The 18,626-nt window shown below is 39.7% G+C and overlaps 1 protein-coding gene across 1 annotated transcript; it reads left to right on the plus strand.

The window, feature by feature from the left end:
* The first annotated feature begins 415 nt into the window (after positions 1 to 415).
* LOC125235849 (GDP-Man:Man(3)GlcNAc(2)-PP-Dol alpha-1,2-mannosyltransferase) lies at positions 416 to 18,376 on the plus strand. Its single transcript, XM_048142458.1, has 10 exons — positions 416 to 553; positions 822 to 1,049; positions 5,645 to 5,764; positions 7,052 to 7,164; positions 8,727 to 8,944; positions 9,796 to 9,918; positions 12,590 to 12,751; positions 14,994 to 15,192; positions 16,899 to 17,094; positions 18,070 to 18,376. The coding sequence occupies exons 1-10, from the start codon at positions 534 to 536 to the stop codon at positions 18,149 to 18,151; spliced, it is 1,461 nt and encodes a 486-aa protein (XP_047998415.1). The 5' UTR covers positions 416 to 533; the 3' UTR covers positions 18,152 to 18,376.
* Positions 18,377 to 18,626: the final 250 nt, after the last annotated feature.

An 18,626-nucleotide genomic window follows, 5' to 3' on the forward strand; every position in this document is an offset into this window, starting at 1 on the left:
ATAACTTTGACAGATATTCGGTGTTTACAAGCCAAGTTCTTGAAAACATGCAGCAACAACTAACAAGCTGTAGAAGTTTTAGAGACTGATTCAAAATCAAATTTCGTCAAATCCAAGGGGCACCAAATTGGTCCAGATTGGTCGTTATACTATACGTCATTTCAATATTTCAATAGGCCAGTTATAATCAAAGAGCATTAAATCACTGCGTTCTGAAGAACCTGACCGAATAAAAATGCTTCGCAGTGATAAAAACAATTTACAAAAAAGCTAAATTGTATAAAATAATATATAATGTATTATTTTATATTATTTTTGTTACATATTATAATGTATAAAAATGTGTGTTTCATAGTATCCGAACGTCTTTTGGCATGACAGCTGTCAGCTGAGAGTTATGACAGTTGACAGCTTTCTGACAGCAAAGCAAACCAAATTACACACGGCATCTGTGGATTGGCTGCCGTATTTATTTACATACTTCTTATTTCGTAAATTAGAAGCTCACATCTCTATTACTTTAATCAATTAAAATGCTCTTCGAAGCCTTTATGTAAGTAGTTTTTTTATATACCAACTAAAATAGTAAGTCGAAATATCCACGACATAAATCTTTTTTTAAAAACATGTCGGCTTTTTACACGAAAATTCACGTGATTTCCTACGAATATTTCCTATATTGTACAGTTATATTGCTTGAAATTATTATAATAACGAATGAATCTATTTCAGGAAATATTTACATATAATAAACCTTTTGATTAATTCAACGTAGTAACGGACTAACGGACTAAATGTTTATTGTTTTTTTTTTTTTCTAGTTTATTAGTAGTTCTCCCGCTGTTCTTCTTAACACTGGTACTGATCGGAGCCTTCCTGATAATTCCGTGCGCGTTCATCTTCGCGTCATGGTACATGCGAATTTACGAGAGGAAGAAGCAGAGAAGACTGCGAGACGGGCCCAACCTGGCGTTCTTCCACCCGTACTGTAATGCTGGCGGCGGCGGCGAACGAGTGCTGTGGGTGGCTATCAAGGCCATTCTGACTAGGTAAAACTTTTTCTTTATCAAGAATATTTCATATTCTTAAAGCATTTATTTTTAGTTAACTGATAGGCAGTAGGCACCCTGAATAAGATGGAAAGAGAAGACAGATCCTAAAAACAACAAACATACAGTAATAGCATAACCAATCTTTGAATTTGCTAGGGAATATAGATAGTAGGAGCACATTCCATTCCATGTCGTCGGAATGTGTTTAGATAGCCTATTAATAGAGTTGCCATAAGTATGCGGATGTTACCATCTTGGTCTTCATAATAGTAGAGTGTAGGTAGAGCTAGTAGACCTGACAGACAATTCTCCTCTTCATGGGGACAATGAGATGTCATGCTTCAACAAAGAATTAATGACCATGGACATATGGCAACCCATAACTATTAAGAATCCACCTGCAAAATAGCCTTCTATTACAGTTGTTTTGAGGTATATTGTGCATTACTTCAAGGGATATTGTGAACTCTTTCTGTAATTTCTTCCAGCATGTGACTGTCAGGAATAAACACCATAGTTTTTTTTTATACCACATCGGTGGTGAACAGGTATACGGCCCATCTGAAGCGGTCACCGTAACCCGTAACCTATGGACGCCTGCAACTCAAAGGGTGTCACATGCGCATTGCTGACCCATTAGAAACTTGTACACTCCTTTTTGAAGAACCCCATACTATAGTTCACCGGGAACAGGGCCGGATTAAGGGTAGAGCGAGTGGAGCGGCCGCTCTAGGCGCCACATGGTAAAGGGGCGCCAAAATCGTGAATGTGGAAAAATCCATACAAAAAAATTATACATTGTGTGGGCGCGCACATATTACAAAATTGCGAGAGGAGTCGGGAATGAATCCAGCTATTGAAAATCTAGATTTGTAATTCAGATTAAGTGGAAAGTTGCACCACATTGCCAACATATACCAACACTCATAAGGGTGATGTTGCTAGGGCGCTGTAACAGGAGGATTCTCCCTTGACGAACCACATTGTTGTGCGGCCGAACGACAAAGTTACGTCGCTATCCAAATGCAAAATATGAGTCTATCCGATAGTCCATAGCGGAGTTCCTCATAAAGCCAAAGGCGCAAGACGTCTCAGAGAGGCGCAATTTTGTGTGTCACAGGAGAAAATGAGCGAACTTCATAACATATTCAATAAATGCCTTAGAGCCGGGACATTTCCTGAATACTGGAAAATATCCCATGTTACTCCCATTCATAAATCTGGATCTAAATCTCAAATAAGCAACTATAGGCCAATTTCTGTACAATCCTGTATTCCCAAACTACTGGAGTCATTGGTCCATGATGTAATCTATCCTCTTGTCAAAAACAACATTATTCCACAACAACATGGGTTTATGGAACAAAAGTCTGCGAGGCCACCAGTACAAACTAATATCTGAACTGTCTAAAAACAACCCTCGCAAACACTTTCTCAGCAACAGAGTGGTCAAAACATGGAACAAACTACCAGAGGACGTGATCTCAGCACTGAATGTTAACCAGTTTAAGAACCGACTAGATAACTACTTAACAAATTTAAAGAACACATCTTAAGAAAGAATTGTTGGATACAGGCAACTATCAGTTGTTATAACTGCCTGCCTGATTAATAAATAATAAATAAATAATAAAAGTCGACATTAACGAACCTTCTTGTATATACAAACTTTCTCTTTACCTCTATGGATAAGCGGACGCAGGTCGACGTGGTCTATACGGACTTCCGTAAGGCTTTTGACAAAGTCGATCATATTTTACTGCTGCGTAAGCTAGCTTACAATGGTATTAAGGGTAACCTGTTGAGATGGTTTGCTTCTTATCTGGATAATCGTACCCAAAAAATAACCGTAAATGGATACGAATCCCGAGCGTCACTGGTGCCATCAGGTGTAATCCAAGGATCCATATTAGGGCCGTTGCTATATATCCTGTTTATTAATGATATTAGTGAATGCTTTTTAAACTGTAAATTTGCCCTGTTTGCAGATGATCTAAAAATATATAAAGAGGTGAAAGATCAAAGCGACTGTAGACTTATCCAAGATGACTTGGATCGCTTCCACACATACTGCCTAACAAACAAATTATATCTAGCCTACGACAAATGCGTACATATAACTTTCACAAAAAACAAAAACAAAATAGTAAATAGTTATAGTATAGGAGTAGAAAATGTCCAAAGAGTGCACCAGGTTAAGGATCTTGGGATTACTTTAGATGAAAAGCTTACCCTTGACCAACACGTCTACATAATTACAGCCAAAGCTTATAGAATGTTAGGTTTCGTTCTTAGGGTAGCCAAACTTCTGAAAAAGTCTTCATCTTACCTGTTGCTATACAACTCTTTAGTTCGTCCCTGTCTTGAATATTCATCCCAAATCTGGAACCCTCATTATCAAATCTACAAGAATGCGATTGAGGCTATACAGAAACGGTTCCTGAGAGCTCTTCACTATAGACTGACCCATGCTCGAATGTCATACGATAAGCTCCTTGAGCGGTACAAAGTTAAAACTCTGACTAGCAGGCGTGACGCTCAGGATGCAATTGCTTTGTTCAACATATGCAGGGGTCATTATAATAGTCCAGAACTGCTAGAGTGTATTGGTTTCCGTGCTCCAACCTACAGGACACGAACAATATCCCTGTTTGCATTACCTAATGTGTCGAGTAACGCTGGAGTCCGTGCTCCGCTTCGCAGAATGTGTCAAAACTACAACGAAAGCCTGGTCTCGGTTGACATTTTTAATAATAACCGTGCTAATTTCAAACGCAAAGTGAATTCACTATTATGAAGTCTATAACTATGTTCCTTGTAAGTTGTCTCCTTTTAATAGAAACTATACACACTTTGCTTTAGCCGTAATGTTAATGGCCAGTGTAGACAGGTATAGTTCCTTGCCTCGTCTTATAACTGCAAGTATTAACTCAATTTTTTACTATGCTCGTATTAACACTGTATCTTTGAGTAACATTAAGTATCATATTGTTAGTGTATCTTAGTTTAGTGCCTATTAAGATCTATCATTGTATACCATTGCCCTATGACAATGCCACTCAGATACTATTGGCTATAAATCTTAGTGGGAATTGTCTCAGGATGTAGGTTGTACCTATTATTGTGTATTTCAATATCTTCTAATCTGTATGACCTTCCTATGTCTGTTTTTTTCCCCAATAAAGAAAATAAAATAAAAATAAAACTTCAAAGCACTAAGATCCCGAAGGGCACTTAGTGGCCAAATACCGAAATGGGTATCCCAACGGTGACGTTCGAGTCCGTAGTTAATCTCTTAATTAACTCTCAGTATTATAAAAATAATAGTGATGGCGAAATATAAGGCCTAAAAGTCGGGAACATAGGCGCCCTGTGAAGTCAAAATACCTACTCCAAAATATGCCAAAGACGCAGCTCTGCAGGAGGTCAAAACCTTAAAGTTCGCAGATTCCCCGTTAGCGGGTTGTCTTAATAAATTGCGTCAATAGGGAAAAAAAAATCGCGCTCGCTTCGCTCGCTCTTACTATTAATATCAGTTCTCTTTTAGTTACTTAGGAAAAATTCCGCGCTTGCGTTTTCATTTCAAGTCTGCTTTCGTGACTTGGCCACTATAGTACTCCATTTTTAACCGCCGCCTCAAATCTCAAAGGAAGGGGTTCTCAATTCGTCTGTTTTTTTTATGTTCCTCGATATCTCCGTCGTTACTGGACCGATTTTGAAAATTTTTTTTTTAGTTGATAGTATATGCATACAGATTGGTCCCATTTTTCTCAGAACCCAGTTCTGATGATGGGATCCTGGAGAAATCGAGGGAACTCCTCAAATCTGAAAGACATACATATGGTGATTTTTGTGTTTTTGAAGGAACAGCATGCATTTACGTACGGAACAGTGACATTTAGTGCAGTGGAACTGCTGATGATGGTCAGAACGGAACTCCTCAAATCTGAACGGCACGCTTATAGTGACTTTGGTATTTTTATAAGAACAGCATGCCCTTACGTACAGAACAGTGACATTTGGTGCAGTGGAACTCCTGATGATGGTCAGAACGGAACTCCTCAAATCTGAACGGCACGCTTATACTGACTTTGGTATTTTTATAAGAACAGCATGCACTTACGTCCAGAACAGTGACATTTGGTGCAGTGGAAGTGCTGATGATGGTCAGAACCGAACTCCTCAAATCTGAAGGGCACACTTATAGTGACTTTGGTATATTTATAAGAACAGCATGCATTTAAGTTCAGAACATTTATTAGGAAGGAGGAATAAACATTTATTTCAACCCTTTGTCCTTTTCGTACTCTGTATGGTGAAATCCATAAATTCTGTATTATATAATACGGCATTACTATGAAAAAAAATTCGCCTTTTTTTCCTGCGTAGTGACACTACTTGTCGAGGGCGCCGAAACTCAAACTCGCTCTACCCTGATCGAGTGCACGAGCCGGCGCTGACCGGGAATACCTAGTTCCAATACCTATCTCAAAATGTATTACTACTTCCTTGTGTAACAGTTGCTCAACAACAGTTGGTTGGAATTGATTAAAACAACTTATATGCCATGTAAACTTGTCTTTTTGTTACAGATATCCAGACACAAATATATACATTTACACAGTGGAGACGGCCGAGCCTCAGGCTATTGTCAACAAAGTGCAAAATACATTTAACGTCAAAGTTGATGCCAGCAAACTTAACTTAATAAGGTAATTTTATTTTTTATGGTTGCCAACATACTTGTTGCTCGACTAGTCTTGCAAGCATGGCTGCATACTGGACACCATTTTAAATTACAGATGTTGTTAATATAATAATTTTAGTAAGCCATTGCATTGATTAAATCCAGAACTGAATTGTATTTATTTATAAAAAAACCGTCTTCAAAACAGAGTGCATAAGAAAAACACGGAGAAACTGAATAATATGATACTATTTCATACCCAAACCTTTTAAATAAGATTTCTTATCGGATTGCAATGATCTAAACATCCAAATCATAAAATAATCAATTATTGTTGTAGTCGGTACCAGCCTTGTTCCTCGCCTTGCTATTGCCTGTTTGCCCCACCCAACTTTACGGCTCAGCCACGACATTGGTCTAAGCGCGACAGCGGTGAGCGGCGGCCATACATTGGAGCGAGACACAGCGATGGGACTTTTCATTCGAACGTATGGCTGCCGCTCACCACTGTCGCGCTTAGACCAATCGTGGCTGGGCCGTTACGCGGGCTGGCCCGTCGAATTCCAGTAAGACTTATTATATTCCTGAGTCAGTTTTGATTATTTCAGTAGTAGTTCTTATATATTTAAAATGTCAACTAGTGCGCAAAGTGCTTCATTTCTTGTCAGGTCGAAACTTCAGAGGGCCGTGTGTATTGAAAAACGTCGTACGATACACGGGCGAAAAGAAAATTCGTAACTCGTGTCGATTTAAAACCCTCTTCGGTCGTGGTTTAATGAGGAGGCACACTGACATTTTATCCTGCCAGGCAACGCCTGTGCCTGGGCATATCATTGTCATTCATATGTGAGAGAGAAAAAAAAATCATCTTCTCGCTCTCACATATGAAAATTCTTTATCTGTGTGTTCGGTGTACTCCTCAATATAAGGTCTTCTTATGAAGAATGAAGAACTCCAGGATAGTACTATCTTCTTTTTATTAACTTAATAACTAGGTACAAGTAGTTTAGGTAATTTTGATAAATCTATACAGATATATGTGTAGACGCTTCGGCTGTAAGGTGCAGTCTAATGTAGGTACGCGGCGCGGGGGCCGTGACGTATGTGTGTGACGTCACGGCCCCACGTCGTCGTCAACCGGTCTTCGTACGAGTACTTGGGTAAACGTATGTATGTTGTGTGAACACTGTGCAATGGACTAATAAGGTGGCGCCATCTGTCATAATCTTTGAGCGCGCCTCCTCATTTATCATCGCTCGTTTTGGAATTCCTCTTTTCTGCACTTGTAATTACTTTACACTTTTGTCCAAAGGTTGGTGTCAAAGCGGGCAATAGAGGCGAAGTCATACCCTTACTTTACGCTGCTGATGCAGAGTCTGGGCTCCATGGTGATGGGTATGGAGGCATTCATGAAGTTCAATCCAGGTTAGATCAATTCTTAATTATTACTGCCATAGGCTTAGAATTTTTTTTATACTACGTCGGTGGCAAACAAGCATACGGTCCGCTTGATGGAAAGCGGTCACCGTAACCTATAGACGCCTGCAACTCAAGGAGTGTCACATGCGCGTTGCCAACCCATTAGAAACTTGTACACTCCTTTTTGCAAAGACTAAATTTAAAAGCGGAAAATATCTGCCTTGGGTGAGACTTGAACTCATTTTCAGACATTTTCCACTTTTAAATTTATTCTAAGCCTAATTAATGGCATCGATTGCAGACGTTACTGCTAATCAGAAGTTAAAAAATTATTCTGCAATGTTCTGCCAGAGTACCATACTAGCACAAACTGTGCAACATGGCATAAAGCAAAAACATAAACTGTTCTACGATTAAAAATATAAGTTCAACCCCATTCTTGTATCTATGGCGCCATATTACCACAGTAGTTAGTCTCATTACGCAACTAATGTCAAAAAATGAAATGGTCATATTATGTACTGTAAAACGCCGTAAAGTCAGTTCAGCCTTACTTGTCCAATATAGTAAACAAACGAAACGTCAAATATGGTCAAAGACAATTACTAGGGAATGGAAGTGTCGATAAAATGATGTATTAACGATAATTTCGCTGCTGACGTCATCAGAGGATTTTCAATTTTACGTCACACAATATCTATGTTAAAACCAAAATTTAATTATTTTTCGTCACATTTGCAATAATCCTGTGAAAAAGACTTGTCTCACTTTCGCTTTCTTCAGAAACATGATTAAAATCGGATCGTGGCTCTCGGAGTCATCGATGAACATAAGTACATAAAACATAAATACGAAACAGAACACACAACCTCCTCCTTCTATGTAAAGAAGTCGGTTAAAAATATGATAAATTATTGTAGTTAATATCAACGCATTTTTTCCAAGCTATACAAACTCTAACGTTAATATCGATCGTTCATAACGATAAGTTGTCATCCCAACATTGCGACTCATAGACAATCTAGACTTCGTAATGTCAGAATTTTTTTATGTCATCCGTTCGTAATTACAATAATTGATGAAAATCGTTCTAGAAATGATATTATTCAGTAGTTTTTTTGATTGATTTCAATACTTTGTGAGTTTAATTAGTGTATAATAACATTGTAAGTGATGGTTAATGTGTAATTCCAGAGAAAATTGAGATAATGTGTACAATACACGTGCGAAGAGGAAATTCGTAACTCGTGCCGACTTAAAACAATCACTGCGGTCGCGTTTTAATTTATCGCCACTCGCTTCGAATTCCCTCGTTTAGCAGTTTTAATATCTAGTGTTTCTAATGTGTTGGCAACGCGCATGTGTCACTGCTTGAGTTGCAGTGTCCATAACTTACGGTGACCGCTTTCCATCAGGCGGACCGTATGCTCGTTTGCCACCGACGTAGTATAAAAAAAATATACTAAATTTTCTTTGATTTCTCATTAGAAGATATTCTCAATCCATTATTACAGCCTAAATATGTTTTAGCAATTTATTCGCTCATCCGTTTTTTTTCTTTATTACAGATATCTTCGTAGACACAACCGGCTACGCGTTCACGTACCCAGTCTTCCGGTACCTAGCACAGTGTCCAGTGGGCACATACACCCACTACCCGATAATCACCACTAGCATGATGCGCAGAGTACAGCAGCGCATAGTCTCCTACAACAACAGGGGAATTATAGCGAGGAACCCTGTGTTCACTTGGTGCAAGCTCGTGTACTATAAAGTATTTGGTTGGGTGAGTAGTAACAAAGACTTATATAACTCCGTATAGACTGAAGTCTAAGAAAAAAACGTACCTCAAAACCATACAGAAAAAGGTACGGTGAGCTAGATGGCGATACACCTTTGGGGTACGCTCAGCTAGATGGCGCTAATATTAATATTTGACATTTTAACACATATCAAGCTAAGAATAGGGGCCAAATTGTCAAAACGGAGGTTCAAAAGTTTTAAGCCTGTGTCGAGAGATGGCAGTCTATGCGTATGCACTGTGATTACACGTTTTACTTTGACAGTAATTCTCTATAATACTCGATCCTCTTTGGTAGTAACTATAACTAACATTCAGTACAAGCGAAGTTTAACGAAATGCTTATTAGCAATTCTCAACAGTATTTTCTAACACATACATAAAACAGCCTTGAGAATTTAAGGAAAACTAGTGTTATATTGTTTTAACCTTTGGGGTGAACGTCTCTATCTTTTTGGGCTATTTTTGTTTTGTAAGCGTATCGACGCTAGCAAATCTTAGGATTAGTTGTCAAAGTGACCACAGGCTCCCATGATGAGGATGATGATGATGAATCATAAGTTAGAGGTCAATTTTTACTAGCCCGCACACAAGTGAATTACTTTGCTCTCATGTGGATAAAATGCAACATTCTTATTCTTAGGTTAACTGGAAGAAATCCCTCAAAGAGATAAGTTCGCCTTTGTACTGTTCTTTACTGTAATTACTGTGTTTTTTGTTATTAATTGTACAATAAAGAGTTTACTACTACTACTACTTATCCATTTTTGAAGAATCAATTGAGCCTTTAAAATGTTATTAAGTTGTTTATATTGATGACATCATGTTTTTCTCAGCTGTATGGAATCGTAGGGCGCTGCGCAGACGTAGTAATGGTGAACGGAACATGGACGGAGGACCACATCAACGAGCTGTGGAACTCGCCCTGCAAGACGCATCGGGTCTATCCGCCCTGTGAAGTAAGATACTTTATTACTTAGATTTTGCCCGCGGCTTCGCACGCGTTAGAAAGAGACAAAAAGTAGCCTATGTCACTCTCCATCCCTTCAACTATCTCCACATAAAAAATCTGGTCAATATGTCGCCCCGTTTTGCCGTGAAAGACGGACAAACAAACAGACACACACACTTTCCCATTTATAATATTAGTATGGATTATCTCCTTTATTCATTTTCAATCTTAAAAAAATGTGTCCTTGAACGGAAAAATATCACGGGGTCCCGGACTTTTGGGAGGCATGCTTGTGGCCGAAGCCAATAGCATAATTTAATCTAAAGGCAAATGGGGTAGTGTGGGTCTTTCCTCGTCCCGTCGACCAGCGGTGATCTATTGTGACCACCCTTTATAATATCCTTACTTCCTTACATACTAAGAAAAAACTCTTTTTTTTAATTTTTTTTTATTAGTAAGTACAATGCAACTTGGATATGACCCACTATAAAACGTATAATTGTAATTTTGACAGGTCTAAAGTATTCTGGGGTGACAAACAACCAAATGATATTATTAATTATAAAAATAAATGTAATGAATTGTTAAAAGCTATTGACTTCCCTACACAGCTTAGAGAGTGTGCTGACAGCTGTTGTTATGAAAGTAATAATAATTCTCATAAGGATGTAATTTCTAAGATGTATAATGATATAATTTGTGCCCTTAGTTCTGCTTCTGTTTCATGTAGTAACAAACCATGTAATAGGAAGAATAAACAAATTATGGGATGGAATAAACATGTGAGTGAGGCTCACAGAGAGGCCAGGCATAGATTTCAAATATGGGTAGCTAGCGGGAAACCCCCAAATTAAAATGGACCGGCTGGCCTTTTTTCATGGTAAAAATGATTTTCGCAACTTTTGGAAAGGTACAAACAGATTAAATCACAGGCCTGGGCTCTCTGTGAGTATTGATAATGAGACCAATCCTGTTAATATAGCTAATTTGTTTAAGAATCATTTTTCTGTCAAGTCTGCCCTTAGTACTGAGATCAGCAGTGAGGTGGTTAGGGCACATGGGTTTGTGTGTACGACTAAAATTACTGCAAATCAAATAACTAAAATAATTCAGAATATGAAGGGCGGCAAGTCCCCTGGGCATGATGGGCTTAGCATTGAGCACCTGCAGCATGCCGGGCCCCATCTGCCCAGGGTCCTTGCAATGCTCTTTTCACTATGTATCAGCCATGCTTACCTACCACCTGATATGATTCGCACTGTGGTTGTTCCCATTGTAAAAAATAAAACAGGCGATATAGCTAAGTTGGCCAACTATAGGCCCATTTCTCTAGCAACGGCCGTGGCTAAGGTGTTTGATGCGGTGCTCGATGCTGAGTTAGATAGATACATACAGATCAGTGATGCGCAGTTTGGTTTTCGACCCAAACTATCTACTGAAAGCGCAATACTTAGCCTCAAGCACACCGTTGAATATTATACCAATAGGAAGACGCCTGTATATGCATGTTTCCTGGACCTCTCCAAAGCGTTTGATCTTGTTAATTACAATCTACTGTGGGCCAAGTTAGAAACGTCCGGGGTCCCGAAGGACATCCTGCATATACTTAGGAGTTGGTACTTGTCTCAAGTTAATGTTGTCCGATGGGGCAAGGAAGTGTCGGAGGAGTACAGGTTGGAGTGCGGAGTGAGACAGGGCGGGAGATCATCTCCGAAGCTCTTCAACCTGTACGTCAACGCGCTCATCGAGGAACTGAGCAGCATGCATGTCGGCTGTCATATAAGTGGTGTCTGTATGAATAATATTAGTTATGCGGACGACATGGTGTTGCTCAGTCCCTCGCCTTGTGGACTTGAAATGTTGCTTAAAGTATGTGAGAGATATGCTTGTAATCATGGCCTCAAATATAATGCTCTCAAGAGTGAACTTATGGTTTTTAAATCAGGGTCAAAATGTCCATCTTTTGTACCACCATTGTATCTGAATGGGACACCCCTTAAAAGAGTGACTTGTGTCAAGTATCTTGGCCATATTGTAAATGAAAATCTGCGTGATGACGCAGACATAGATAGGGAGCGTAGGGCGCTGGCGATAAGGGCGAATATGATAGCACATAGGTTCAGAGGATGCACAGCGCAGGTGAAAATAACGCTTTTTAGAGCCTATTGTACTTCTCTGTATACTTGCAGCCTATGGGCTAACTATTCGCAAAGCTCGATCAGTGCTCTACGGGTCCAGTATAACAACGCCTTCAGGGTGCTGTTGCGGCTGCCACGCTTCTGTAGCGCGTCTGGTATGTTTGCGGACGCTCAAGTAGACGGTTTCTATGCCACATTAAGAAAGCGTGCCGCAGCAACGCGTAGCAGAGTGTTTGGCAGCAGCAACGGTATCCTGGGTGCGATAGCGGGCCGGCTTGATAGTCGCTATATGCAACACTGGTCGAACCTGCACCTCTCCCTAGCCAATTTTGAAAAATAGTATATGTATAGTAATTAGGCACTAAGGAAATTAACATAGTGGTAGTATTAGGTTTAAGTATTAACCTTGTATGGATTTTGTGGTCCGAAATAAATGATTTTTATTTTATTTTTTATTTAGATCTTACCTAATCTATATTTATTCAAATGGCCCATTTTACTCGTAATGTAATTTTATTATTTTTTATTTTATGTGTACAGGTAACAGAGCTAAAGCAGCTACGGTCTCTAGTCAAAGACACGGATCCGATTCAGATTCTGTCTGTGTCTCAGTTCAGGCCGGAAAAGGATCATCCACTGATGCTACAAGCCATCTATGAGTTGAGGAACCTGCTTGTCAAGAACGAAGTGCTTTGGAACAAGGTAATTTGTTATTGAGATACGGTATTGTTACGGCACTGATACGGTTTAGACACGGATCCGATCCGGAACCAATTCATGACATATTTTAGGCCCGGAAAGTATCATCCACTGATGCTACAAGCTATGTACGAGTTGAGGAACCTGCTTGTCAAGAACGAAGTGCTTTGGAACAAGGTAATTTGTTATTGAGATACGGTATTGATACGGCACTGATACGGTTTAGACACGGATCCGATCCGGAACCAATTCATGACATATTTTAGGCCCGAAAAGTATCATCCACTGATGCTACAAGCTATGTACGAGTTGAGGAACCTGCTTGTCAAGAACGAAGTGCTTTGGAACAAGGTAATTCTTTTTTTAGATACGGATCCGATTCGGATACTAGTTTGTCACAGGTCAGGATCATCCACTCATGCTACGAGTTAAGAAATCTACTTGTCAAGAACGAAGTCTACTTGTCAAGACCATATACATCTCTAAGGAGAATTAGATTAAGTATACCTATAAAGTAATTTTAGACTTTTTTTTGTATTTGTACTTTTTATATTTAGTGTAGTTCTTGGTTGTAATTCGACATTTAGAGACCTTCTACATCTCTAATTAATTGTATAGAGTTAACTTTAGTTGAAGGAGCACATGAAGGGAAACCTTCCAATATCGTTAAAAAGAAAACTCATGGACATGTGCATTCTCCCCATCCTTTCCTACGGAGCACAGACTTGGTCTTTGACAAAAGCTCAAAAATCCAAACTCAAGGTTTGTCAGCGGGCCATGGAGCGTAGTATTTTGAGCGTGAAATTAACCGATCGCATTAGGAATACAATACTGCGCTCCAGAACGGGAATAACGGACGTAGCTGCAACTGCCGCCAAGCTTAAATGGGACTGGGCGGGGCACGTCTGCCGGATGCCGGATGCCCTGTGGGCCAAGATAGCCACACGTTGGGTACCACAAATTGTAAGGCGTCGCGGTAGACCTCGCCAGAGATGGCGCGACGAGCTTGACGCCTTTGATGAGGACTGGTGGGAGACTTCAGGGGATAGGGATGCGTGGAGGAATTTGAGGGAGGCCTTTGCCCAACAGTGGGACAATACGGGCTCTTAATAATAATAATAATAACATTGACATTTGTCGGGCATGCCGCCGTCCCGGAGAGTCACTCAGGCATATCATTTCCGGTTGTTCTCATCTAGCTAACGGCGAGTACTTGCACAGACATAATCTCGTAGCCAGGATCATTCACCAGCAACTTGCTCTTCAATACGGCCTTGTGGACCGCGAAGTACCGTACTACAAGTACTTACCTGCGCCAGTTCTCGAAAATGGTCGTGCCACGCTCTATTGGGATCGATCTATTATCACTGACAGGACTATTGTAGCCAATAAGCCTGACATTGTGATAATAGATCGACTGCAACGCCGGGCAGTGCTCGTTGACATCACCATCCCCCATGATGAGAATCTCGTGAAAGCCGAGAAGGACAAGTCCAGTAAGTACCTAGACTTAGCTCGATCATTGTTCCGATAGTCGTTTCAGCGAACGGTCTCATAGCGAAGAGTCTCGACCAACACCTTAAGAGACTCTCGCTAGGTGGCTGGATCAAGGGCCAGATGCAGAAGGCGGTGATCTTGGACACAGCGCGGATAGTTCGACGGTTCCTCTCTCTGCAGCCCTAACCACCGGCAGCTTGGGCCCTGCCCCGCTGCTGGCGGCACCCTAGGTTAGGTTTTTTATAATGTGTTTATATATTTTGTATTGTTTTGTATGTGGTTTTGTATTTTACTTTTATAATCATATTATAAAAAAGCCTAGCCTAAGAATCAAAATGAATAAAGAGAATAATAATAACTTTAGTTAGAACTTAGAATTAGTATATAATCGTATCAATTGTAATTACATGTGACGTGTGAAAGTGCCCCTGTGGCCTATTTGCTGAATAAATTATTTTGATTTTTTTGATTTGATTTTGACGAAGTGCTTTGGAACAAGGTAATTTGTTATTCAGATAATTTTTCGATACGGCTTAGATACGGTTTCGACGCGGATCCGTTCCGGAACCAATTCATGACACATTTTATGCCAGAAAAGGATACCCAGTAATGTTACAAGTCATGTTCCTACGAATTATAGAACCTGACTCCCGATTATTGGGCTGTCCGGCCTGGGAACGAAATCATAAAATACCCGAAAGTTGTGTTGGCATTGCATGTGTTAATTTAAACTTTACGTGTTTTCCAGATAAAGCTAGTATTCGTTGGGGCCTGTCGTAACGCCGAAGATGAAGAGCGCGTTCAAAACCTCAAGGATCTCGCGAAACACTTGTCTCTCGAGAACAGTGTACAGTTTGTCGTGAACGCGCCCTACACGCGACTGCTTCAGCTGTACCAGACCAGCAGTATAGGACTCCATGCGATGTGGAACGAGCACTTTGGCATCAGTAAGATTTTATTATAGATTTCTTTAAAAAAAAAAAACAATTTTTACGTATTTCATATTCTGTGATTTTCGATGTCACTTATTGTTTTTGCTGCGATATGGTCAGAGCTCATTATTCTGACTAGAAATAGCAGGAAAGACACGAAATATTAGAGATTTAAAAAAAAGATATTTTAAAGAAATGCCCTGTAAAACCTTATGACTCTCAGTGAAAATAACACGAACAAGCACTTAAAAAAGAAAAAAAAAATCAGTCGAATTGAGAACCTCCTCCTTTTTTTGAAGTCGGTTGAAAATAATTTATTTCGGACCACAAAATCCATACAACCCGACCCGTTACAACTTTTAACCCGTTGACCACGAATGCTGTAAAGTGTTCGAAACGTCGGGATAAATTGTAAATTCAATATACTCGATTTAATCTGTTTCCATAGTTTTATTTCATGAGTAAATATCGCGGTAACCGAAGACAATAAATTATTTTTCTTTTTCTCCTTTAAATACAACAAACTGAATAATATTTTACTTTTTCTCCATTGTAAATGCTTTTCCTGGCAGGCAAGTATGGTCGCGCGATAAATGATAAAACATCTGGCCGTCCCTATCGCACTTACTAATAGTGCGATAGGGACGGCCTGATATTTTATCGTCTATCCACAGTATAAAGATAAATCAGTAGTTAATCTCCGGCAGCGGCGACGCGGTCGTTACTACTGCGCAAGGTCACGCAGGGTTGTACCTGTGCTACTGTCCTACTCGTAGTAACTGTGTATGGCGCTATGCTAGTACCAACGCTCTTTCTACCTTTTTATCTAATAAAGATTCAAGTACGTGTTTGTTTCTTAAATACTGACGAAATCGTATTTACATAAAATGTTTGAATAGATGTTTGCACAATATTTAAGTAGGTACCAAACTTTCGAGCTAGATAGATCGCAGCATCTACCTAAATGACTTTACAGATAAATCCTTATTGATTTGAATGTGTCATTCTAGCTTTAAATCTCACTTTTACGCCATTTACGTAAGCAATAATGTACCTAACACTGCAAAAATATAACAACCACTTACTTTTCTGGGTGTCTAGGCATTCTAAAGAACATTCTGACATTTCCGCATTTTGAGAACTGTTCTCCATACACCCATAAACACTACAGTAACGAAAATATGTCTTCGGTGCAGACGTCATTTTCTCCCGAACTCAACACGTCAACACAGCGCGCGAACGCGGCCCCGACTGTCCAGCCCAATACTTACCAGTTTCGCATGTATTCGGTGCATATGGAGAGTAGTTTTCGACACACCGCGCGGAGTGAAGTTTGTTAGAAGAGTTATTACTGCTTTATACTGTGGTCTATCGCGCGACCATGCTACCCGTGCTGATGTTGATTTTTTGATCCTGGATAGGAATGGGATCGATTGGCGCCAAAAGGAAGTTGAAGTGAAAAATGACCTTTTTCTCGCACCCTGTATATTAATTCCAAAATTCTGTAAACGCTAATCTTTATGAATTTTAATTCGAGCGAAGGTCTCTAAGACCATTTTTCGTTACACAGAATCTGGCAGCTGCCCTCACCGATCGACCGACTATCAAAATACATCCTGTGTATGATATGGTACAAAATAAAAGTTTGAAGTTTGAAATTTTGTCCAAGTAAGGCATACTGAAGGCTTTCAACTGCCTTGATCTATTTTATCTTTTTCCAGGCGTAGTAGAACTAATGGCAGCGGGTCTCATCACCATCGCGCACCGCTCGGGCGGCCCTCTCGCGGACATAGTGGAGACTACCGAGACCAGTCGCACCGGCTTCCTGTGCTCCGAGGCCGACGAGTACGCGCGCGCTATACTCGAGGTCATAGCTTTAGCGCCCGAGGAGCGGCAGCGGATTATAGATGCAGCTAGGTTAGTATATACACCCACACAATATATAATAGTACAAGTACAGAAGGCTCACTGCTTTGATATTCACAAAATGTCGCCACTCTAAATTTATACCTACATTAACAAACGGACTGGGCGCGAGCAGCCGACATTGAATTCTATTGCGCCGTGCGAAGGTCGTCACCACTGAATGGGCCGCGAACTCACGGCCGTCGGCATGTACCTTTAGCGCGGCAATAGAATCACGGAGTGAGCTGCCCCTGATACACCTTCATTTTTTAGTCAAAGACTTATATAACTCCGTATAGACCGATAAAGTCTAAGAAAAAAACGTACCTCAAAACCATACAGAAAAAGGTACGGTGAGATAGATGGCGATACACCTTTGGGATACGCTCGGCTAGATGGCGCTAATATTAATATTTGACATTTTAACACATATCAAGCTAAGAATATGGGCCAAATTGACAAAACGGAGATTCAAAAGTTTAAAGCCAGTGTCGAGAGATGGCAGTCTTTTTTTACTTTGACAGTAATTTTCTATATACAGTATTTGTCCACCCTACTTTTTTTTGGATTTGGAAAATTTTATGTGCTTTTTATCCTAATAAGAGAAAAAGTGTCCCAAGGTTTTTTTCCCATTCCGTTACCATTTTTTCATACATTTTGTATGGCGGTAATGGAATGGAAATCTTGGGACATTTTTTTCTCCCATCAGGATCGAAAGAGCTCCCGATTCTGAGTATGAATCGCGTAAAAAATACCCATGTTACAAAAAAAGTCGTGCACCCCGCTTAAATGTACATGGTGATTATTTTTATGTAAAAAATACATTATTTTTTTGTTTAGAAAAAATCATATGAAAAGGTTTTTAATTTCTTGTGGAAGTTAATTGTTTTAATGTTAATAAACGTCCCTTAAAATATCCGTGACTAATCTGTTAACACCTTATATTTGGCAATTTACGTACTAAAAGATCAATTTCTTATTATCCAGGGCATCTGTGGATCGTTTCACCACTGTGGAGTTTGAGAAGACCTTCCTTCGAGTAGCAGAACCTCTGATGAAGTTGGACTGATACAATTATTAATATAAGCACTGATACTTAATAGTAAAGTTAAGGTACAGTCGAGTGACCAAACATTTTTACAAACAAACATTCCAAATATATGTATACAACATTGTTGTTACTGCCTTAACGACATGATAATATTTTTACAAGCTTTTATTCAACTTGCCTTGTTAGTATGTTAGTTTGGGTCAAAGCGTAGAAGCTAAATTTGATCCATTTCCCAGTTTCCGATTGAACCACAGAATATATAATAGTACAAGTACAGAAGGCCCACTGCTTTGAAGTTCACGAAATGCCGCCTTTTTAAATACCTACAAAATGATTACAAAGAAACGAGCCGCACGTGCGCAGCGTCGGACGCTAGGGTTGCCTATGTATTAAAAAAAATTAATACTCAGATAAAATGTTATGCTATTATATTCAAGTCTTGGGTACTTTCTAGGTATATACAGTATTTATATATTTTTGTCTAAATCCCAAC

The sequence above is a fragment of the Leguminivora glycinivorella genome, chromosome 18 (genome assembly GCF_023078275.1).
Source record: "Leguminivora glycinivorella isolate SPB_JAAS2020 chromosome 18, LegGlyc_1.1, whole genome shotgun sequence".
In the NCBI taxonomy this organism is placed as follows: domain Eukaryota; kingdom Metazoa; phylum Arthropoda; class Insecta; order Lepidoptera; family Tortricidae; genus Leguminivora; species Leguminivora glycinivorella.

Coding starts and splice junctions, on each gene's coding strand:
- LOC125235849 (XM_048142458.1), top strand. CDS start 534: ATGCTCTTCGAAGCCTTTAT. Junction 7,165..8,726: donor ATTCATGAAGTTCAATCCAG/GTTAGATCAATT, acceptor TCTTTATTACAG/ATATCTTCGTAGACACAACC. Junction 9,919..12,589: donor GGGTCTATCCGCCCTGTGAA/GTAAGATACTTT, acceptor TTATGTGTACAG/GTAACAGAGCTAAAGCAGCT.